Below are 23,333 nucleotides of genomic sequence, written 5' to 3' on the forward strand. Positions count from 1 at the left end.
GCAGTGCAGGGGCGGGGGGCATGGTCAGGCTCCTCTGTTTGTCGGCCGGGGCTCCCCCAGGTCTATATCTCAGACACCCAGGCCCCCGCCCAAAGGCCTGCGACTCCCGCAGTCTGAGGGAGGGGAATCGTACCGGAAGGTGCTGGGGTGTACCGCATGCAGCGCTGTAGCTCTGTACTTTAAACTGTCTTGAGTATTCACAGCCCTGAAGCAGAAGGGAGCCTTCAGGCTGTTTCACGAATTCAAGTGCTTCCTGGTATAGATGGCCACGGAGGCCGTGGCGTCACGTGAAGGGCGCACAGGCCAGTGCCAAAGGAAGGGCGGTGGCAGCGAAGGGATGTCTGCTGGTGGCACAGCCCCCCCCCCACCGGCTGCCACGCTCCATTTGACACTTCTCTGCTGACCTTTGTGCCGCCACCAGATTCGCTTCCTTGTCACTGTTTTGCTGACCCTGCCGCCTGTGGGCTCAGATCCGAGTTGGTCTCAGCTGGCCTCCAGCCTCCACGGGCCGCCCTGCCCACCTTCCCGCAGGTGCCTGCTGCCCACTCGGAGTCACAGACCTTTGTTCTGGCCAAATGAGTTCTCCCCCCACTCCACACCCCTGTTTTTAAAAACCTGGGAGTTCTCCCTCGGCGCAGTTCAAGCACCGGCCCCTCAGTGGACAGGCCGCCCAGTTTTATATGGGGTGGGACAGGAGGTTTGCAGTTGTTCATATGGAAGGTAATAAATAAATTAATTACAGTAATTAATAAATGACATACAAGAATAAACTGGTTTGCTTACTCGTGACTGTAAACCTCCTTTGCCCACGCTGCCGATGCGTTAGGCTGTCCTGCGGGATTATTTTACATCCTGTGGGTGTTCATGTTTCCAAACGAGGACATTGGCATTGGAGTGACATTCTTTATCATTCACAAACTTCTTTTTGGCTTAGAGCTGTGTCTACACTAACTTTCGGCCCCACAGGCAGGAACTGTTTTCCAACACCCCTCAGTCCGGCCGAATCAGCCGTGGGCTGGTTTAGACTAACCCGGCGCGTGGGTGTGAGGCAGGGCCCGGCTTCTGAGCCGATCCTTTAGGAAGAACACGCCTTGCTCTTTTGTGTCCCTGTTCCTGCCCACTGTCCCAGTTTATTCAACACACGTGTGAAGTAGATGATGGCCGGTGGGCCGGTCCCGGCGCCGGCCCTCAGGCTGCCCTGCGGCCTCGGCTGCCCGGTGCCGGAGGGGCTGGGGGGGGGGGCAGCAAGGCGGCCACTGGTCAGGAAGGAGCTCTGCCATTTCAGAGACTAAATGGCGGAGGCGTCAAGATTAAGACGCCCACTTACGTTGAAATGCAGCAAAAAAAAAAAAATTTGATTAATGGATAGACAGAGGGATGAATGGAAGGATCCGATAAAGCAAACAGCAGATTGTTCGTTGTCGAATCTCAGTGGTTGAAACACAGGTGCTCCCTATAAAATTCTTTCAACTTTTCTTTTTGTTTGAAAACTTTCAAAATAAAATGTTGGGGGAATTTTTGAGCAGGCTTTGCTCTGCCGTCCAGGCGTTCACATGTCAGGCTGTGAGTTTATTTGGTGACCAGGGACAGTGCCCCCAGGACGGTTTTCCCCAGTCAATGTACCTGTTGTGGCCTGGCTGCATGATTGTCCTCCTAGAAGCACTGTTTTCTGTGCAGCGGATTTTAGTCTTTATAGCTGTTACATCGATGTCTGATTCCAAATGACGAATCTTTTCCAGGTTTATTTATGAAACAGAGCGTCACAATGGCATAGCAGAGTTACTGGAAATACTGGGAAGGTGAGTGTCTCTGTGTTGTTGGTAGTGATTGGCTTTAGATGGAATTTATAGCAGAATGATCCTGTGCATTGAGTTCAGCTGCTCCTCCCCAGAGCAAGGCAGCTTAAGCCATTCTCTAAAAAACCTAAACAAGATCTCACTTAAGGAAGGCTGGGGGCTCTGGGAGGAGGACACCCTCGACGGCAGGTATCTTCCACGATGCGCTTCTGCACGTAGGCTCCACCTGTACCTCAGGAGCATTACTATGGAAACACAAGTTCAGTTACTTCCTCGAGAGCAGAGCTAAAAATAGTTACAGTGAGGTTTATACTTGACACTTAGAAGAATAGATCGTTTACTGCACATTTGAGAAACTTAGTAAATGCTGATATTTCAGATTGCTTTGATTTTATAAAGTTTTCGTGTTTTTTATACTTATAAAATAATTAACATTTCAAATTTTTTATTTTAATCCAGGGAAATGCTTGCTATCATTTTCTAATTGATGACTATAGGTTTTATGCCAGGCTTCCAAACCCGCAGTTTCCAAGTCCTCAGGGTTCCATGGCCGGATAGACTTGAGAGGGCTGTTTCTCCAGCTTCTTTCTTGGGGATCCGGTGCACACTGGCAGCTATAGGTTCTGAGACTCCTGCAGTGAAAAAGGCCTATGCACTTTTGTTTAATGGTCCCCAGACTATTGGAACATAAGAAGCTTTTCTTAAGGAGCACTGGCCATCCTATGGCTCTGGTCCTGCCCCATAGTTCCAAGAAAAATAATCCTTGCTGTTTTAGGTGCAATTTGAAAAACTGTTAGTCCTCATGGACAGTTCTACTTTGATTAGTGTCAACACATTCGGCAGGTTCCTCTCCCTCAGTAGAGTATAGTGAGCGGTTAGGCGTGTGCCCCTTACAGGTTATACGACCTTGGGCAAGTTACTTACCACTCTGCGTCTGTTTCCTTCCTTATCTGTGAAATGGGGAGATAATTATGTTCACCTGCTGGGTTGTCGAGAGGTAGGGTGAGTGGTCTGCAGTGTCCAGCACAGCCATGTGGCGCACACAGGGCCTCCATGTCCTCCCACGACAAGGCTTGACTATCCTTCCAGAAGAGGGGTCCAGTCTTGAGGGTTTCCCCCATGTGAGTGAGCATATTGCCCTTGATGGCCACTTGAGACTGTCCCTGAGATTCATGAATGATGGGGGAACAATTTAGAAAACACTTTAACTGCTCCTGTAGCTCTCAGTAACATTTATCTGCACCTGCCTAATTATAAAACCAAATGGATGAACTACTTGATATTAGAGGCAGAAACTGGTTTGCAGGTAAAGAGTGAGACCCCCTGTCTTTGAAGAAGGGAACAGGTTTCTTGCTGATCTTTAACCAAAGCCGTTCTGTGCACTCAGACTCTGTCCTGCCAGCATTAGATTGATGAGTCCAAATTTCTCCTGGAAAGTGAATTCCTAAGGACAGGTGAAGGCCGAGGGCAGGTGCTGGGTGTGGGCACCCTACAGCTGGGGTCCCACCTGAGCTGCCCAGTCTCTGTGGCCTAAGGAAGGAGGTCTTGCCCCAGAGATTCCCACTATTCCAGGCAACACCCTGTCAACCCAGAAACTTGAAATCACCCTGTAGTTATAAAGATAAAATCTATTCTGCTTCCGTAAAGGTGTTTAATTTTCTTTTGAATATCTGCTGACACCTTCCTTTTTTCTGAAATGTATCTTTTGCTTGCTGGTTTTCATGATGAAAACAAAAAAACGGGAAGAAAAACAGCAAGATACCTTTTTTAATCTGGAATTTGTCAATATTCAAACTTTGCATGAATTCTGTTTTCACAGTATAATTAATGGATTTGCCTTACCACTAAAAGAAGAGCACAAGATTTTCTTATTGAAGGTGTTACTACCTTTGCACAAAGTGAAATCTCTGAGTGTCTACCACCCCCAGGTAAGGTCCTCAGCAGTGCAGGGGCTCGCTAGCCCAGCCATCTTCCCTGACCCGTGCTGAGTGGGGACACCAGGCCCAGCCTGTTAGCTGGAGTGCTTCCTCTTACATCACATCACTGATCAGGAACCAAGGCTCTGGTGATAGATGGAAGGAAAGAGGGTAAAGAGAGATTCCTTTTAAGAAAATCAGAAAAATCTCAGAAGTGAAGAATTTCAAAATGAGTTCTAAGCCTAGAAAAGGGAGTGACTGGCTTAATGAGAGGAGTCGAGGAAGGCTTCTCAGAGGAAAATTTGTCTGTGATGTCATTTAAAATCTAGGACCTCAAAGAAAAGGCCTGTGTGTCTGTAGCCAGTGAAATGGCCAATGAGAAGGTTTGTTTTTAAACGATGGATTTTTACAACATTGTGAAAATCTAATCACAGTCATACTGAAAAGTGGGTCCGTAACGTGGTTGCTAACCACTGTGTGCACCCAGGAGATCTGGTTTTTCCTTCACTCTTATATCAGTTCTGTGTGTACAAACCTTGGCTAGGCCGGTGGCAACACTGAGCTTGGGGGCCCCCACCTTCAGCTGCACCCATGTGTTGGTTCCTTGAGGCTAGTGTGTTCCAGAACCCGGGAAGCTCTGCGGGGCCTCACTTTGGGAGTTTGCAGCGTGGGATAAATTGCAGAAAGTACTGTTGACCCTTGAACAACGCAGGTTTGAACTGCATGGATCTACTTTGCATCAGTTTTTTTCAGTTGACCCACGCAGTTCAGACCCACGTTGTTCAAGGGTAGACTGGTAGTTGGGAATCTGTGTGCGAGGCCGGCTTGAGTTGCACGTGAGTTTTTAACACACAGGCATCGGCCCCAACCCCTGCAATGTCCATGGCTCAACTGTATATTCTTTAGATGATTCTAAGGACACTGGCCTCCTGGGAAATATTTTGCTTAGAGTTCTCTGATCACTTTACATCCAGCCCTGTTGATATCATATTAATTGTTCTAGAAATCAATAGTTCAGAGATTCAAGGAGGAACCAGATTTTAATTTGATTTTTCCCATCTGTCAGATTACTTGTTCATTAGTCTCCAAAAAAATGCAAGAAAAGTCCCTATCAGACCTGGGCTGACATCTTGGTGTTAACCCAAAAGACAGTTTCTTGTTTTCTTTAGCTTTCTGTTGTACTTTATGCAGCTGAGGAGAGAGAAGAACTTTGCTGGCCTGCGGTGGGGCCTGGTGTGGGGATCCCACCCTGCTTGGCCAGGGACACCCCAGGCAGCACCTGAGCGCGGCAGACCCTTGTCTCAGCAAAGGAAGTTGTTTAACAGTGATGCTGGGATCCTAGAAGCACAGTGGCGTTTCCATGTCATAACAAACCGTTAATACTTTTCTCCTTTGCTCGCCAGCTTGCGTACTGTGTCGTGCAGTTTCTGGAGAAGGACAGCACCCTCACGGAGCCAGTAAGTGCCCCTGCACTGCCCTGTCGCCAGCTGCCCACCTGCCCACAGGGTGCTCGGTGTCGACACCCCACTGTCTGCTCAGCACACAGCTGTGCAGCCCTGTCCTCAGCTACAGTCCTGATGAACACACTGTGTTCACTGGGCTACAGATTTCCCAGGCGTAGTCCTTTTAGTGACAGGTCCCTTGACTGCAGTGGCTTTATGCCCTGATGCCACTTTGTCCCTCACTATACTTGGAACGCACAGCGCTCGGCAGTGGTTGCCAGCAAGTCGAGTGCACTTTACCACTCCCTCTGCTGGTTCCGTGGCTCATGAACTGCCTTCAGTTGGGGGACTGTGGTGAGAGTGCACAGGCTGTCATACCGAAGAGGCTCCACTGTCCAGAAGTCTTTCCCATCAGAGGCACCGGTTTCCTGGTCACTGCATCGTAAGGGAATGTCACCTCACTGCCGTTCAGTGCTTAGGTTTCTCAGCTTCTTGGCATTTTATCTTTATTAAAACTACAAAAGCTATTGTAGCCTAGATTAGCACAGTTGGCGTGTCAGGTGCCAGGGGAACATTTGAAGACACTTTTTTAACAGCTTTATTGAGGTACAATTCACATACCACACAGTGCACCCATTTAATGCGTACAGTTCAGTGGGTTTTGGTATATTGTGTTATTAACTTTTTTAATTGTGGTAAAATACACAACATAAACTTTATCATTTTAGGTGTCAAATTCATTGGCATTAATGACATTCACAGAGTTGTGCAGCTGTCACCACCACTGTTTCCAAAACTTTGTCATCACCCCAAATAGAAACTCTGCGCTCACTAAACACTAACTCCCCGTCTCCTCCCCCCTGCCTCTGAGTTTCCCCACTGCAGGGCTTGTCCTCTGACTGGCTGTTTCCCTCAGCATAGTGTTGTCAGGGCCCATCCGTCTTGCAGCAGGTGTCAGAGTTTCATTCCTTATGGCTGAAGACTGTTCCGTTGTGTGCATGGGCCAGGTTTTGTCTGTCCTTCATCTGTCCGAGGACACCGCATTGTTTCCATGTCTTGGCTACTGTGGATAATGCTGCTGTGCACATGGGCATTACACGAACATACAAATATGTTCAGGTGCCTGCTTTCAGGTCCTGTGGGGCACTCCCAGGAGTGGAATTGCTGATCCCATGGTAGTTCCAGGGTTAGCTCCTGAGGACCGTCCAAACTCTCCTCCAGGGTGGCTGCCCATGTTACCCTCCCCAGCAGCACACGGGTCCCAGTGTCTCCCTTCCTCGCCAGCACGCTTTCTTCTTGATTCGAGCCATCCCCCTGGCATGAAGTTGTGGCTTGATTTGCATCTGACTAATGATGTTGGGCACCTCTTCATGTGTGTGTTGGCCATTTGTGTGTCTCTTTTGGAAACATATCTTTAAATCCATTGTCTGTTCTTCAATTGGGTTGTTTTTTTTACTATCGAGTAACAAAATAGAAAGTGTTAGATGGAGTCTTTCAGTTTTCTTGTGAAAATACATGAAGTCCTAATGCTGTGTTCCTGGTGAACCTGACTTCAGATCTCTGCTTTCTTTTAAGTTTCTAAATGCTGTGTGGAGACTCCCCTATCTCACCCACAGATTCAGGACCAGCTCTGATCACGGCCCTCAGCTGCTGCCTGCAGAGGTGACGGGCAACCACTTTCAAAGTGGCCCATCCCTGCACTGTCCTCCCTGGCATCTCCTCACGCCTCTGCCACAGCTCTTAGAATCTGAAAGCTCCCAAAGAAATGTCTAGGCTCCAGAATTCTTGGTTTGTTTTTGTTCGTTTGTTTTGGGGTTCCAGGATTCTTAAAGTGTAATCCATTTAAAAGACATTTGTTGCTTTTGAAATCTGTAATAGTTTTTATTTGCAAACTTTATACAGTGCTCAAAAGTGCTCTGGGCATGTCGAGCACATACACTGTTGTAAGAACAGAAGCTCATCAGGTGGCAAGAGAAGCAAAATCGTGTTCTCATTGCCCTGCTGTCTCTTTAGGCCACTGCATGGCCTGGTGGGAACTCATTCTTTCCCTGGTGTGCCAGGGCAGGAGGGGGACTCCCCAGGATGCCAGGCAGGAGCCATTGGCATGCACCCTGGGCTTCCTGTCCCCTCCAAAGAGCGGGTGGCCATTGAGCTTGCGGAGGAGAGCCCCAGTCTTGAAGTGTTCCCAGCAGCCGGCGGTCATTGTTGCTGTGATTAGCATTCCCCAAGCAGACACCCTCTTCTGCAAAATGCCAGTGCACTCTCAAACAGTTGTGACACAGGTGGTTCCAAATAGTGTGAAAAGCCAGTCCAGGGTGTGACTGATTCCAGGAATCATTCCTTCCCGTGAGAGGCTGTATCAGTTGTTCTGCAGCTCGAATACTGTGTTCCTCCTATAAAATTCTGTCCGTCAGGTGACAAGGGGCATGGGTTGCGTGGTGATGTGCGTCTGTCTCCTGCACAGCGGTTCCATACGTACAGAGTGTAGTGGGTGCTTGGGAAATGTCTCTTCAGTTATTTTGAGCAAAAAGTAGGAGGAAAATCATTAAATGATGCATTTTTTAAAAATAATTTCTTTTAAAGACAGTTGTGTTGTAAGTTATGTCAGATGTCGAAACTAGGAGCACTTTTTTATAACTTTTGGCGTTTTATAAAGTGCAATATCAAAGATCACCCAGGAGCCTGAAGACCACAAGCACCCAAACAGAATTGTTCTAAATGAGTGCTGCTCAGAGGTGCCCGTGTCTCTCACCACAGTGGTGACTGACTAAGGCTGGTCCGCTGAGCAGTGAGTTGTGTGGTCTTCAGGCTGGAGATGACTAGAGATGGAGCCACCAGCCATCCGTACCAAGCAACGTTGTGGTGACTTCCACATGCTCCTGACACTGGCGGCTGGCTGGTGCTTTCAGAGGCCACACAGCACTTTCAGGTAACAGGTTACAGGAGTTTAAGGATATGTGCTCACAGGTAAATGCGGCTCTGGATTGTTGTGCTGTTTTAACTTAAGATGACTAAACTCTAGAAACATTAGTCTGCACACAGTCAAGTCTGGTATTTTAGATGGACAGTATTTACTGGTCTGATAGTGGTAGGAAATTTGGAAACTATAGAAATGCGATAAAGAAAGGTTGCCAAGCAGAAAAGCTACCTGTCTGACTTGGGCAAGGAACAGAGCCTCTAACACCTACAGATCAGGAAGCCACTGCCATGGGACCGAACATGCCTGCAAGGGCGCAGGCCGCACAGACACTGTCTAGGTTGGGCCCTAGCTACAGGCCAGCAGTCCCCGGGCAGCTGTGTGGATTTCATAGTCAGGTCCTCACAGCAGCCCTGGGGCAGGTGGCGGTGTGCCCCTGGTTGTTGACGAGGGCTCTGAGGCACTGAGGGGTTGGTGACCAGTCCAAGGTCGTGCTCACAGAAGGCAGTGTAGGCCCAAGCCCAGGTCCCTCCGTGACCCGGGTGGCATGAGCTAATAACACTAGCTCATTTCATGTCACTCTTATGTGTTTTAGCACCATTGAAAACACACACAGTGGCCCTGGCCAGTTTGGCTCAGTGGTTAGAGTGTCTGCCTACAGACTGAAGGGTCCTGGGTTCGATTCCACCAAGGGCACGTACCTCGGTTGCAGGCTCCGGCCCCTGGGCCACGTGCAGGAGGCAGCCAATAGATGCGTCCCTCTCACATCGATGTTTCTCCCCCCCCCCCCTCCGAAAAGCAGTGGGAAAACATCCTCAGGTGAGGTTTAAAAACACCACACACGCAGTGTCCGAATGTTTGTGTATAAATGTACACGAGCACCCAGTTAGTTTGAGAAAGCAACGGAGCCTGTGTGCATGTATGCGTCACCAGCAATTTCAGAGCCGGCCACTTCGACACTAAAACATGTACAATTCATGTGCTCTGTGTTTGTCCATTAGTCTTTTCTCTCTAAACTCTCCTAACTGCCTTGTTTTTTTACTTTTTTAAAGGAACTGACACCGAAACTGGTCAGAGTGAATGGGTCACATATATTAAAGTTTTGGTTCTAAAGTGTACAAAATTAGGCCTGTTTCTCTAATTATAAAACAGCCAGGTAGCGATCGACTGAATCACTGCTCACACCACCTTATTTTGTGGCTTTGCAATGGGGACCAGAAAGCAGACCTCATTAACAGACATCATAGACGTCACCCTATGTTGCTTCTTCCGTAGGTGGTAATGGCACTGCTGAAATACTGGCCAAAGACTCACAGTCCAAAAGAAGTAATGTTCTTGAATGAGTTAGAAGAAATTTTAGATGTGATCGAACCATCGGAATTTGTCAAGATCATGGAGCCACTCTTCCGGCAGTTGGCCAAGTGCGTCTCCAGCCCGCACTTCCAGGTATGGGTGTGGGGGCCACGGGGGGCGGGTGCAGAGGGTGGTGAGTGGCTACAGGGTGAGCTCCTGTGGGGTTGGCCAGTGACAAGTTTCTGGGTGTGCAGTCACGTGCTTCTCATGTGATTTGAAGGTAAACTTTAAGTTTTTACTTTAATCACACTTCAAAATAAGATGCTATGGCTTTATTTATTTATTTTATCCTGAAGATATTTTTTCCATTGGTTTTCAGAGAGAGTGAAGGGTGGGGAGAGAGAGAGAGAAACATCGATGTGAGAGAGACACATTGATTGGTTGTCTCCTGCACTCTCCCCAGCCAGGGCTGGGAATCAAGCCTGCAACCAAGGTGCGTGCCCTTGGCCGGAATCAAATCCGGGAGCCCTCAGTCTGAGGACTGACACTCTAACCACTGAGCAGAACCAGCCAGGGCAATGCTAAGGCTTTAATTCTATAAAATATGCGTTAGTATCTCGTTTCCATCACTGACAACACTTCTTTATAAAAGGAATTCAAAATGGCTCTCGCCCTCACCAGTTTCAGCTTTTGTCATCTCATGGCACATAAACTGCTAAAATTCTGCAGCACACCGAAAAATATATTTTTGCCAATCTGACCAAAAAAATATATATATATATAATTTTGATTGGTTTACAAAAAAGATGATAGTAGTAATGACTCTTTTTGCTCCAGAGTTACCTGTTTAAAACTCAGGTGCCTATACATGTACGTGAGGATTTCTGGTACCAAGAATTAACCAATCAGACGCAACCTTCTTATGTGATGTGACCAATAAGATGCAGCTCTGTTGTTATGACCTATACGTCTATGGTTCAAGACGGCATTCACACCGGGCGGCTATTGTGTTGGCTGTTGTCACTTTTTTAATTTGACAGTCTAAGGGGAAAGAGGCCAGTGCCCCATCTAAATAGGTCAAGTGCTGCGTATCTTAAAAGTTCTTGAGGCATGCCCGGAGAAGAGCGCCCGTCGAGGGTGTTTTGAATTTGTAGCAGTAACAGCAGCTGTCCTGCGCAGCATCCGGCGCTGCCCCGCTCTCGGGCGTCGGAGGGAGGGTGTTCGCTGATCGCTTTCGGTCACGACCCGGACGGGGCGCGCTCTTGCTGTGTTCCAGGTGGCGGAGCGCGCGCTGTACTACTGGAACAATGAGTACATCATGAGCCTGATCAGTGACAACGCGGCCAAGATCCTGCCCATCATGTTCCCGTCCTTGTACCGCAACTCAAAGACCCACTGGAACAAGTGAGCAGGCGGGCCAGCATCGCGTCTACGTGTTGTTATTTATTCCTATTTTATTTCTCAGTTACACTTTGCATTCAACATTATTTATATTAATTTCAGGTGTAGTGTCTGTGTATTTTTACATTTGCATATTCTACTCTAGTTCAAACCAGTTAGGATTGAAATCCAAGTCTGAGGTATCAGTTAAGGAATGAGAGGTTGATTTCTTATTGGACTTGTAATTAAGTGGGCGTGTGGCCTTTAATTTGCATCCTTGCCCACAGTCCAAACCCACGTGTTCACACCCACGTCCTGGCCGTGAGAGCAGCAGCATCTTGTTACATTCCTTGCAGAGCTCACAGGGCTTAGCCTCGCAGGAGGGTAGGAGTGCAGTGGCCACCCCGGTCTGGGCGCCCTCAAGCTCTGCTGTCTCCGCCTGGTGAGCCCTCTGGTGTGACCAGGAACTACCACTGTGCTCCTGCCTGGGGAGCAGGTGATCTGAACGCAGCCTGAGGAATCCTGTGCTTGCTCTGCCTCTCCTGCGACCTTAGCCTCAGTATGGGCACTGCTCACTGTGGCAGGTGGAGCAGATACTCGTGTTATTTACAGAAATGTGGGTGCCAGGTGGTGCTTTCTCCTCCCCTCATTTCTCTCCTTTCTGTATTCTAACCAGCAAGTGAGAACTTAAAGCAGGAGGAGCAGAGCCGGGACCTCCCGCCCTGCCCCCTCGTGTACAGGCGAGGCGACAGGACTCCGGGGGCAGCAGCCCACCTGCCATCCGCTGGGTCTCGGGTGCCTGCCCACAGCCGACTAAAGCTCCCTGCCAGTCTCCTCCTCAGTGTTTTGTGGTGACTGAGCAGGACGATGTTAGTACACAGGCGCACCTCCTTTAGTGCACCTCATGGGCGTGCTTTTCACAAAACGAAGGCAGGACCCTCCACCCGCAACAAGGTGACAGCTCGCTCTGTGGTGGTGGTCTGGAACCAAAGCCCACATCACCTCGGGGGCTTCGACACAGAGCAGTGTGCTTTGCGGTGGCCTTCATGTTAAGATGGAGTTAACATGTCACAGCCCTGACCACACCCCAAGCCCACTTGCCGCAGTCTTGTGGCTGGGACCATCCTTGAGTTGTCCAGTCGTTGTTAACATGTTAACTTTGAACAGCTCTTGGTTGCGTCCGTTTTTATTGAGTTTAGTGGGTGACCGAGTTCCTGAGCGTGACTGAGCACGACCCCTGCCAGTGCCCAGGAAGAAAGGCTCTTATTAGGATTTGGGTTTATTATAAAGTGAATTAGAAAGTTGTTATGGTTTGGAAGTTTAGTTTTTTGTTTTGGATTTCAGTTTAACTACTGTTTTGTTGTTGCTCATTCCGTGGGTTGACAAGACTCCACTGCACAGTGTCTCTGCCGTCACCAGGGGTCACTTACGTGGCTGCACTGATGACAGCTGGGACATGAGTCACCCGAGGCTCCGTGGGACAGAGAGCAGCCAGGCCCCTCCTGTGTGTCAGAGCCCGCAGCGAAGTTTGAGCTGCTCTGTGGCGATTTTATGTTCCACCTACCCGAGCTCTACAGGCATTGTTAAAATTAAGTTTTCTGTCCTCAGTGAGTAAGATTGAAAGGAAACTGACAGTTATAGGAAATGAAATATTTCCATTATTGTCCTCTGCGTAATTCAGTTTGTCTCAGTTATACTTGTTCAAGTTTCTACATCTTTTACTCAGTTTCCGAGTAAGGAGGCTTTGGCTGCAGTTAGCCGGGGCCGTAAGCTGAAGGCCGGAGGTCAGCAAGCTTGGCCGTGAGGAAGGCCACAGGCTGCAGGCCGGCTGTGAGTCAAAAGCGCAGCTTCTGTCCTTCGAAGCCGAGGGAGCTTGTGAAATTGGGCTGTTGAAATGGCCTGATGTGTCTGGGTGGAAATGGGTTGTAGCCGAGGAGAAGGGAAGCAGGTAAAAAGATCACGTGTTGTGAGTTTCAACACAGAGTTTTATTTTTAGGACAATACATGGCTTGATATACAACGCGCTGAAACTCTTCATGGAGATGAACCAAAAACTATTTGATGACTGCACCCAGCAGTTTAAAGCAGAGAAACTGAAGTAAGTGGCTCCTTTCAAAAATTAACCTTTCAAGGATTTTCCCCCTTAACCCTGAATAAACCTCTCCCGTAGGTTTGTCCTAATGTGTCATCCTTCACTTTAAAGCAAAATCCTTTCATACTTGAAAAGCAAATAAAGACTTTGTTATGACAGCTTATTTTCAGAGCACACAAAGTTAGCTGTTTCCTCCATTATGCTGCTTTAATCATTTTTGCAAAAAGTGCATGTGCAGTCAAGAATGTAACTTTCAGAGTTTTTGCTTTTCTCAGGACACTTCCAGGCTATGACATGTAGTGATTTTCCATGTTCATAGGCAGGAGTTTGAATTGCACTCTGTAAGGTCCCTGTGAGAGAGCAGGAGCCTTCACCTCCACGCACCTGTGTTCCAATTTGGTAACATCCGTACCTCGGGCATTCTCTGAGTCTCACTGTGTCCTTCCCAGAGCCAGGCCCTGGGCTCATGCTGCGCAGGGACAGTCTAAGCAACAGGGCACTGTCCTGAGTAATTATGTGATTGATTAGTTACACCCCAGCTTCAGAGTCAAGTGTAAACCGCGGGCAGATTTTATTTTGTGCTTGTCACTTGACACTGGCTAAGGCAAATACACTGGACTGGATGTGATAAACATTGCAGTCTGTACCCAACAGTCATGTTCGTTCTTTACACAGTAAGTGTCTGCCTCTGCCAGGCCTGCCTCGGTTCTGGCAACACAGCAGTGAGCAAAACAAACAAACTCTAGGCTTTGTGGGGTTTATGGTCTGGGCAGTGTGGAAAGAGGCAGCCAAGTCCAAATACGTGAGATATGGAGTGTGAGATACATGAGCAGGGCGGGGCCCCGGGAGGCACAGGGAGTTCTTTTTTTTTTAAATATATGTTTATTGATTTCAGAGAGAGAAAGGGAGAGGGAGAGAGATAGAAACATCAGCGATGAGAGAGTCATCGATCAGCCACCTCCTGCACACCCCCTGACCAGGAATCGAACTGCGATCTCCTGGATCCTAGGCGAGGCTCAACCGCTGAGCCACGCCCGGCGGGCGGCACAGGGAGTTCTTTACCCTTCCAGCTGCCTGGTCCCTTCTCGCCGCAGCTGAGTGCAGTGTTCGGGTGTGAAATACAGAAACATCGGGCTTTTCCGATGGCATGCCTTCTCTGAGTATCAGAGTTTTCTGAAAGGGACCCTGACGACCACGTAGCACATCTTCTGGATTTACAGAAAAAATTGAGTTCAGTGACTGAAGGTGATGTGACTCATTAGCAACACTGCTCCTTTTTAGTGTCATCAGCGTTGGGATGTCGGCTCTTCTCACCTGGGTCCCCTACCACTGTGGTGCGGTCTCACTTCCCACGGAGATGTCAGCTTCCCGTCTCCTCTGTACGCCCTATGGGGAAGCAGCTAAGCGGGAGGATGGACACAGAAGTACTTTCACACGTGTTTTTAAGAACTGACGTTCTCAGACTTGTCACAGTTTTTGCTTTTTGCTTTTTTTTAATGTTCTCCTCTGAGTCTTGGTGGTTTTTTCATTTTGTTTTCCGCGTCCCGTATGTTGCGGTCCCCACTGTGAGGGAGACGGGACCTTGGCGCTGCCTGTTCCGAGTTTTCCCCTCTCGCGGCTCCTTGCATTGATCGTCTCTAACACCAAGGACATTTTACTGTTTTTCAGAGAGAAGCTAAAAATGAAAGAAAGAGAAGAAGCGTGGGTTAAAATCGAAAGTCTAGCCAAAGCAAACCCCCAGGTACTGAGAGACTCGAAACGGTCGCGGGTGTGGGTGTGCCTGGCTGTGTTTGTAAGCCGGGCCTGCGGCTTCATCGTGGGAAGGAGGGAGTCGGGTTCTCTGGCGTGTGTGAGAAAAGCCCCAAAAGAATCACTTTTCCACTTCATACAAGTACTTATTTTGCCCCAAAAAGTTTTTGCCACAGGACTCACATTTTTTCTTCTGCTTTTTAAATAATATCGGAAACTGATGAATATACTATGGTAAGAAAAAAACCAGGATGCAGGCTCTATTTGGGCCAAGATTGTAATTTGCTTTCTCTCACGAATGTCATAGATGCTGTAGCTCAAACTATGATTCGCTTCTTTTTAATGTCAGGTTCTGAAAGAAAGGAAAGGAGACTTGGAACAGATTGAGCACAAAATCTGTGTCCTCTTTCCTAAAATTAGGTTTCTGTAGGCTGAGCCTTTTTTTTATTATGTCTTTATTGATTTCAGAGAGGGAGACGGAGAGGGAGAGAGACACATCAGTGATGAGAGTCATCGATGGGCTGCCTCCTGCACGCCCCCTGCTGGGGATCGAGCCCACAACCTGGGCCTGGGCCTGGGCCCTGACTGGGAATCAAACCGCGATCACCTGGACCATAGGTCGATACCCAACCGCTGAGCCACGCTGGCCGGGCTAGGCTAAGCCTTTTGTTGTTTAAAAAATTGCCTGACTTCTGCCATGTGAGCTATTGGCCCTTTCCCCCATCCCAGCCGGGAGGGTCCGTGCGCTCTGGCAGGAGAGCACAGATGCCTGTCTTCCAGAGCAGCCAAGCGTGGAGCCGTGTCCTGCGCAGCATTAGCTCTTGAGTCGGCTCCCAGGGCAGCCGGGCTCTGGGGGCTGGAGTTGTGGTCTTTGGTGTTCTGTCTGTGGGTCCAGGTGACTGGAGCCCTGTCGCTGCAGAAATTCCTGTCAGTCATCACAGGGCTTGGGCTTCCTGAGAAGCGTGTGTGTGTCTTTGGCATGTTGAGAATTCTCAGGCTTTCTCCAGCTCCCTAGGAAAGAGAAGATTTTACTTTATGAGGAGAGTTTCTCAGCTACCCCCAGGACCCTCGTTGGTTCAGTGAGATGAACTAGATCATGAGCGATCGTTTCCTTTGATGAGAGATGCACATAAGTACCTATTACCTAAGTTTCAGTTAGTGTGTAGGTTTTTAAATCTCTCTCACATTTAATAAAAAGCGATACATGAATATAAAGTTAAGAGCATATATTTTACTTATATAACATTGATTTGTATATCTTTTGCTAAAACTACAGTCAAGAGACTTAAACCATAGGAAAATTGAGTGACATTCTTAATTATTTCCTTGATTCCACCTAACACAAATAACCAGCATCATTCTAACAATATTTATTCCATGCTGTTACATCAAAATGCTATTTTAAGATTTCTGTGAAACTGTACAGTACTTGATTTAGTAGATAGCTATGGGTACCTGCTTTAAAAAATAGAATTTATGTTGAAAGTAAGATTAAAATACTGACATTTGTTTCAAAGTAGAGTAAAGCCATAAATCTGGGCAGGTGTAGGTGCAGAGGGCAGTCGGACAAAATCCCCGCTAGGGCTGTTGGGACCCAACCCTAACCCATCACACGCACACTCGAAACCAGCCAACCCCCGGGAGGGCAGGCGACATAGGTACAAATCAGAGTCTGATCTTACTGGTTTTACCTAGAATATAGACATCACCTCAGAGGAAGCTGCGTAAACTTTAGCAGCTTAGTGACGAGGGGGGTGCTGGGTGACTGCGTTCACCGCAGAGCCGGGACAGGTGTTCCTTCTGAATGTGGGCTGGTCTGGCCTCTCCCGGAGCTTTGCGACGTCACATTCCTGTTCCCTGTGGTTGCTCTCTTTACAAACGTCTCGGTGCCCAGGGCAGTGCGGAGAATCCTCCTGCCCTCCGAGCTGTCCCGACGCATCTCTGTGTCAGTACCATCTGTGCCTTGACCCCAGCAAACCTGTCTGTGTGCAAACGGAAAATACTTCATGGCCAACCTCAGGGCTAGAACCCAGGGCCTCAGTCTCGCTGCAGTTCCCTCGAGAGAAAATCTTTCCCAATTCCAATGACTGCTGCCATTCACGGCAAAAAGTAAATAATTTGTTTCTTATCTCTGTGACAAAAATAGTTGGGTTTCTGAAGCTTGGTTCTCGATCTCAGATCTGCCTTTTTGAGAATTAATAGCTTCTTTTGTTAAGGCAGACTCCCAGTAATTCACTGTTCACTGATGTGTGTCAAGAAGCCTTCTGGACAGCTCCTGTTTTTTACAAACCAAGTGTTTTGTGTTCTGGCAGCCACATGCTATGGGTCCCTGTGGGGGCGGGAAAGGGGTGCCCTCCGAATTCTTAGTCTGCTCTGGCGGTGGTGGCAGCTTGTGGGGCTGGTGTGGCCTCCGTGGCATGTGTCCCTTTCCCCCTTTGTGAACTTGAGCCTTGATGGAGGTGTTCATCCCTAGTAAGGACCCTGTCCTGCCACGTGACTTTGATGTTGCTGTGACAGTTTCGTCCCACCCTTGTTGACACTGTTCTCTGCCCTGGGCCCAGCGAGGGCGCGGCCAGGCTCCCTGGAGCACCCTCTGTCTTCACTCAGAGGAGCCGGAGCTGATGCTGGCTCAGTGCATCAGACCCCAGTATGGGGATGAGGGGGCCAGGTGGGAGTCCAGAGGTCAGGTCAGGTGGCCAGAGTGTATCGCACCAAGTGATGATGGCTGGGGGCCATGGTCAGGCTTCGTCGGTCTGAATCTGGGGAGGGGGCTCACGTCAGAGAGAGAGGACAGCAGCAAAACCAAGTTGTTCAGCACAGGTGGCCTCTGGGCCACTGCTCTTCCTGGAAGCTCGCCGGGGCGATAGGAGGTGAGGGAGGCCAGAGGGCAGGGGACACCATCCTGAGGCAGATTGAAGGATGCCAGCTGCCCTCACTGCCCCCTCCGTGCCTCAGTCCTCATCAAACACTCCATAGCACCCACTTCACGGGTCTGTCAAAAGATGTGGAAACCCCTAGAATAGCACCCAGCTCACAGCAGACTTGTGGGTTCCTTCCTTTCCCTTTCCTCACCCTGAGAGAAAGTGGGCACTAGATGCTAACAGTAATCCAGCTGTTTCTGTCCCTTGGCTCAATTAACCGTCCCAACAACCCTCTAATATTATCCCCATGTCACAGTCAGGTGAACACAGTCCCAAAGGCCCGTCTGCAATTCATACCAAGCCCAGAGCCCAGGGACAGTGGGGAGGTGGCAAGGGAGCCGCTGGGAGGCCTGTGGGGCTAGGCCTCACAGACAGGAGGTCCTGGACTTGGGGGTACACTGGTCCTTCCCTGCAGTGCCACTTGGGTGGCAGCTGGGCAGTTTGGGGGTGGAAAGTGTGTGGTCCATGGTGGAGCTGAAGCAAGTTAGGAAGATGGAGTAAAGGATCCAGGAAGGGGGATGCGAGAGGAAGGGGAAAGGGCCTCCATCGGCAGGCGGTATGCAAAGGTTGGGAGGTTAGAGGTGGCGTTTTCAGCATGGAGCGGGCCCCAGTGGCTAATGCAGGGCATGTGGAGTCAGGACACCAAAGGCTGCAAGGCAGGTGTCCACCTGCCCCCAGCCCCAGGGAGAATGGAGTGACCAATGAGACCAGCTCTGCCCGCCCACCCACCTGCGGCCAGAACTGTAGGGACTACAAGTGGTCTGCGGCAGGGCTGGGCCCTGCAGGCAGAGGCGGCAGAGGGCCCTGGGGGTGGGGGTGGGAGGTTGTGCCCGACCAGGAGGAGACCCTGGCTTCAGACCCCGGGCACTAACAGAGAGTGTCCACACTTTGCATTGCAGTACACGGTACTTAGTCAAGCGAGCACCATGAGCATCCCGGTTGCCATGGAGACAGATGGGCCCTTATTTGAAGATGTGCAGAGGCTGAGAAAGGCAGTGAGCGAAGAGGCTCGGCAGGTAAAAGTGCGCAGAGCTCAGCTGGGAGGCGCTCGCTGTAGATTTGCTTTGAAACGCATATAATTGTGTAGGTGAGGTGCTGTATGCAGAGCCTTCTGTGCCAGCCAGCGTTAAAAATTAAACTTCAGTAATCTCAGTGATCCATTTACTAGAAACAGTTTTTAAGAATTAAGTATGTGTCCGCAATTTGTCTCTTCGTTTATTTTAACAGTAGTAATCCCTACCCTTAACTCTTTCAGTGTTAACTTGAGCAAAAATTCAAAAGCTTCGCAATAACGTCCTGCCGCTCTCCTTTCCCTCTTCCTCCCTCCAACTTCTGCTCTGGCCCAGCCGGTCCCCCTTAGTCCCCAGTTGTAGTGACGGCCAAGCTCAGCAGCCCAGACACCTGGTGGAGCTTTGTCTCTCTCCCCACAGAGAACCGCTCCGCCTGTGGGGCCTGTGCAGGGCCCAGGCTCTGGTGGGGTTCGTGGAGCTAGGGGCTCTGTCAGAACCACCATAGCTAGTACCCTTGCGTGAGCAGTTTTGTTTCCGCTGTGGTGGAAATGCCTATTTAGATCCCCACTAGTCCAAAGGTAGACTCTAATTACTGAATTGAGAACATATATAGCGTGGGTTGTAGGGAGGGTAACGCACTAGCTCCTACCTTGTGCGACGAACCTCCTGGTGCTGTGCCTCTCTGAGCAGGCCTCCCCATTCCTATCCATGTAAGCTGGCATGGCCAGGGACCTGGGCCTCTGACTTCGAACTTTAATCCCCTCTCACCAGGGAAAGAGTTTCCAAAGACATCAGCACTGGGATTCTGACACGTGAGAAGTTAGCGGCTGGAGTTACACTGTGTACTGTGTGCAGTGGTTCCTAAGTGCTGGTGTCGTTTGGAGCTCAGTTAAACGGGGGTTAATCTGTTTGATTTTAAATCTTTTTTTAAATTACGTTCTTTTATTGATTTCAGAGAGAGGAAGGGAGAGGGAGCGAGAAGTAGAAACATCAAAGATGAGTCATCTATCAGCTGCCTCCTGCATGCCCCCCACTGGGGATCGAGCCCCCGAAGCCCTGAGCAGGAATCGAACTATGACCTCCTGGTTCATGGGTCAATGCTCAGCCACAGAGCCATGCCAGCCGGGCTTAATCTGTTTGATTTTAATTCAAGTAAATTGTATTTCCCACCTGGTCAGACAGGATCAGACGTTTCCCAGAGCATACGATCCAGACCATCCAGACTGCACTGTCCTCCCCACAGCCACGCAGCTGCTGCGCACTGAAATGTGGCTGTGGGCACTGAGCTGTGCTGTCACTCAGACTCGGGGATTCCCAGGCTTACTGTGAGGAAAAAAAGTAAAACATCTCATTCGTCATTTTTTATTATTATGTTAAAATGATAATATTTTTAATATGCTGGGTTAAATAAAACGTTAAAATTAATTTTACCTATTGCTATTGCTTTTTACTTTTTTGACATGGCTACTAGAAAATTTGGAATTACGTACGTGGCTGGCATTACCTTTTGACTGGGCAGCCCTAGTCTGGACTCTTTTTTTCCTTGGTGCTGCAAAGGAGGTACCGGCGCTGACCACAGTCACGCCACTTCCAACGGGGTATGGAGATGGTGTTTTTTGAGAACTCGTAACATGTTTGTTTTTATGACCTTTGAAATTAGATTACATAATGCAGTTTTTCATGTAATTGATATTCTTGCAAAAATTATTCTCCCACCCTTACCTTTAGATTTCTGTGGATCACTTCCAGGGTTGGGAGACTTGATGCCATTAAGATATCAGTTCTCCCCAAATTAGCACAATCTTAATCAAAGTCCCAGCAGCTTTTTTTTTTTAAGAAATTGACAAGCTGATTCTAAAATTCATATGGAAATACTGAGGACTTAGAATAGCTAAAATAATGCCAAAAAAATAATAAAGCTAAAAGATGAACACTCCTCAACCTCAAGACTTACTATGGATTTCTAGGGATCAATTGAATCCTCCTCAGATCTCAGCCCGTCTAGGCGAAGATATTTGTAGTGCAGTCTCTTAGGTATAACATTTGCTATGATAGACCTTCTTAATCTGAAAATGTTCAGTCATATTCCTGAAATGCTCAGAACACCGTTGTTAAAGACACCGAGATTCAGGGGGAAAATGTATGTAGCTAAAAATTAAGTCTTTAGTATTTCCAGTGCCTTTTTAATTTTATTTTCAGCTAATTTTATTTTTCCAAAATAATTCCACTTTTTTTTTAATGACTCAAGTGCTGGCTCAGGACATGGCACGTGAGGCAAATGATAGTACTGAGGGAGGGAGGGAGGCCCTAAGGCCAGTAGAATGTAGCTGGTTGGAATTCTATGGAGAAATACAACTGTATGTTTACCTGTCAGACCATATTTGCATTTCTTTTGAGAAACTTGTATAACCCTAGGGAGAGCATCTAAGAAAATTAGTAAATTTCATGTGAATGACATTTCTACCAGAGACATTTAAAATGTTTACAATTCTCATTTTGACAGTCGGTCGGGAGAAAAGCAGTGCCCGCCATGCAAATCAGGAAGGTGTAGAAAGACGGAGGAGGGAAGCACAGGTATTCTTTACTCCCCTGGAGAGTCTCTTAAGGCTGTTCTGCTCAGGAAAAGGCTGACAAGCTCATGTCGTGGACATGAAGTATTTTCCCTGTCATTCCAGCTTGTGTGGTGAAGACCAGGAAATCTGTCCCTTAAGAAATTTTCATTAGTTCTGCCCTAATTTAAGTACTAAAAACACGCACAATTATGTGCACCCAACCCCCGGTGTTCTGTTACTCACTGTAAATTCAGTATCTTAGCTCTGCCTTTATGCTGCAGAGCAGGCCGTTCCTCCCGGCTTGCACCACAGCAGGACATCACAGTCATGCCTCTGCCTGTCTGTCTGTCTGTCTGTCTATTCCATGTGTCTTGTCTGTTCCACCCACTGCCCGCATGTCCACCAGCACGGCCTCTCCACCGAGTGTCCCTCACCTAGGTGACCATCTGCATGGTGTCTCCTGCTCTCCTGCTCCTGTTTCTCTGACTTCTCCATGTGGTTTGTAAAGTTACTCTCCGTCTTACACACCAATTAAAAAGCCTGCACAGAGCGTCTCTGCTGCACCCAGTACACCTCTGCCCTTTGAGAGCCCCGGGCCTGTGTGCCCAGTTTGCATCGGCTGGCTCCAGTGCCCAGGGCTTTGCTGTCGCCTTGGAATGCCTGTCCTGGCTTCGGGAAGTACTTCCAGGATCAGGTCCTGGTTTGTGTGGCTCGCTTCACTCTGTTTTGCAGCTCACCCTGAACAGGACGTGAACTCAGGTGGGACTGCCCCCTGAGTTCCCCGTCGTCGAGGCAGACCTGCTTCACAAATGAGGGCACCCTCACAAGCGCTGTGACCGCGACCGACAGGCTGCTGGCTTCCCTGGCACCTCACGCCAGTTTCCAGGGGAAAATAAAATCCCTGCCTTTACCATGAATGAATATTAACATTCAAGTAACATCATAGAAATAATCTTAAAATCATGTTACACAAACTTATTTCTAAACCCTGACTTTATTGCTGTTTCCGTAGCTAAATCTGCAAGGAACTCTAAGAAACAATAGCTCTGCAAAAAATTGTGAACTTTTTATGTATGACTTCCTCAGGTCCTTGAATTTTATTTTATTTTTTAAATCTATTGATTTCAGGGAGAGAGAGAGAGAAACATCAATGATGAGAGTCACTGATCGGCTGCCTCCCGCACGCTGCCAACTGGGGATCAGGTCCCCAACCCGGGCATGTGCCCTGACTAGGAATCAAACCGCCTGGATCCTAAGCCGATGCTCAACCTCCCAGCCACGCCCGGCCGGGCTGTCCTTGAACTTTTCATTGAAGCAAAGTTACGGACTATACCAAACTTAGGACTCTGGAGACTACAAGAAGCTGTTTTGTGTGTGTTTTTTTGTTAATCCACACCCAAGGATTTTTTTTCCATTGATTTTTATTTTTTTATTTTTTATATCTTTATTGATTTCAGAGAGAGGAAAGGAGAGGGGGAGAGAGAGAGAGAAATATCAATGATGAGAGAGTCATTGATCAAGCCCGCAACCCGGGCATGTGTCCTGACCGGGAATCAAACCCCGATCGCCTGGATCCTAGGTAGATGCTCAATCGCTGAGCCACTCCCGGCCAGGCTCCATTGATTTTTAAAGTGAGTGGAAGGGAAGGAGGGAGGGAAACATCGATGTGAGAGAGACATCGATTGGTTGCCTCCCACACATGCCCCGGCCAGGGCCAGGTATGAACCTGCAACCCAGGTGCGTGCCCTTGACTGGGAATCAAACCCAAGACCCTTTGGTCCCTGGGCCAACACTCTCTACTGAGCCACACTGGCCAGGGCTGGACCACGGGCAGTTTTACCATTAAATTCTTTCCATTGTCAAATGATTGACTTAAAACAAGTTTTCTCGGGTAGACGTTTGTTCCCCACCACAAAGCAGATTCTCCTCTGTAATGCTGTCTTCTTTCTGATGGTGACACTGGCAGGAAAGACTTGGCTCAGGTCCCCGTGTCTTACCGACAGTCTTCTGTATGGCCCTGGTATTTGGAGGAGTCAGACAGCTTGTCCTGTGTCCAAAGTACTGCTGCTGGTGCAGTGCCCTGCCTCAAACCTGAACGACTGTGTCACTGTGGTTCTTGGAAATGGCGCTTTGGGGGGAAATGCCCCATTCAGGCCCCTCTCTCTGCAGACATAGTCCTCCAGATTTTCCTGAGAAAGTGGGATTCTTTTAATTTTTTTTAAGTAAAACCCAAATGTCCTAGAGTTCAGGAAGAGAATGGGATGG

At 48.6% G+C, this 23,333-nt stretch overlaps 1 protein-coding gene across 7 annotated transcripts in view; it reads left to right on the forward strand.

The window, feature by feature from the left end:
- Positions 1 to 23,333, forward strand: part of PPP2R5C (protein phosphatase 2 regulatory subunit B'gamma) — a 115,043-nt gene that overhangs the window by 88,484 nt on the left and 3,226 nt on the right. For 2 of the 7 annotated variants that reach the window (XM_081119052.1, XM_081119055.1), the window contains 9 exons: positions 1,740 to 1,799; positions 3,616 to 3,724; positions 5,116 to 5,169; positions 9,347 to 9,517; positions 10,641 to 10,768; positions 12,741 to 12,842; positions 14,505 to 14,577; positions 18,406 to 18,522; positions 21,020 to 21,090. In XM_081119052.1, the coding sequence (XP_080975178.1) occupies positions 1,740 to 1,799; positions 3,616 to 3,724; positions 5,116 to 5,169; positions 9,347 to 9,517; positions 10,641 to 10,768; positions 12,741 to 12,842; positions 14,505 to 14,577; positions 18,406 to 18,522; positions 21,020 to 21,067 (862 nt within the window). In that variant the 3' untranslated portion in view covers positions 21,068 to 21,090. Of the gene's footprint in view, positions 1 to 1,739; positions 1,800 to 3,615; positions 3,725 to 5,115; positions 5,170 to 9,346; positions 9,518 to 10,640; positions 10,769 to 12,740; positions 12,843 to 14,504; positions 14,578 to 18,405; positions 18,560 to 21,019; positions 21,091 to 23,333 lie in introns of all 7 variants that reach the window. The other 5 variants (XM_081119051.1, XM_081119054.1, XM_081119053.1 and 2 more) reach the window with 3 other exon arrangements.

This window comes from Miniopterus schreibersii, assembly GCF_964146895.1.
Source record: "Miniopterus schreibersii genome assembly, chromosome: 1".
Lineage (NCBI taxonomy): Eukaryota > Metazoa > Chordata > Mammalia > Chiroptera > Miniopteridae > Miniopterus > Miniopterus schreibersii.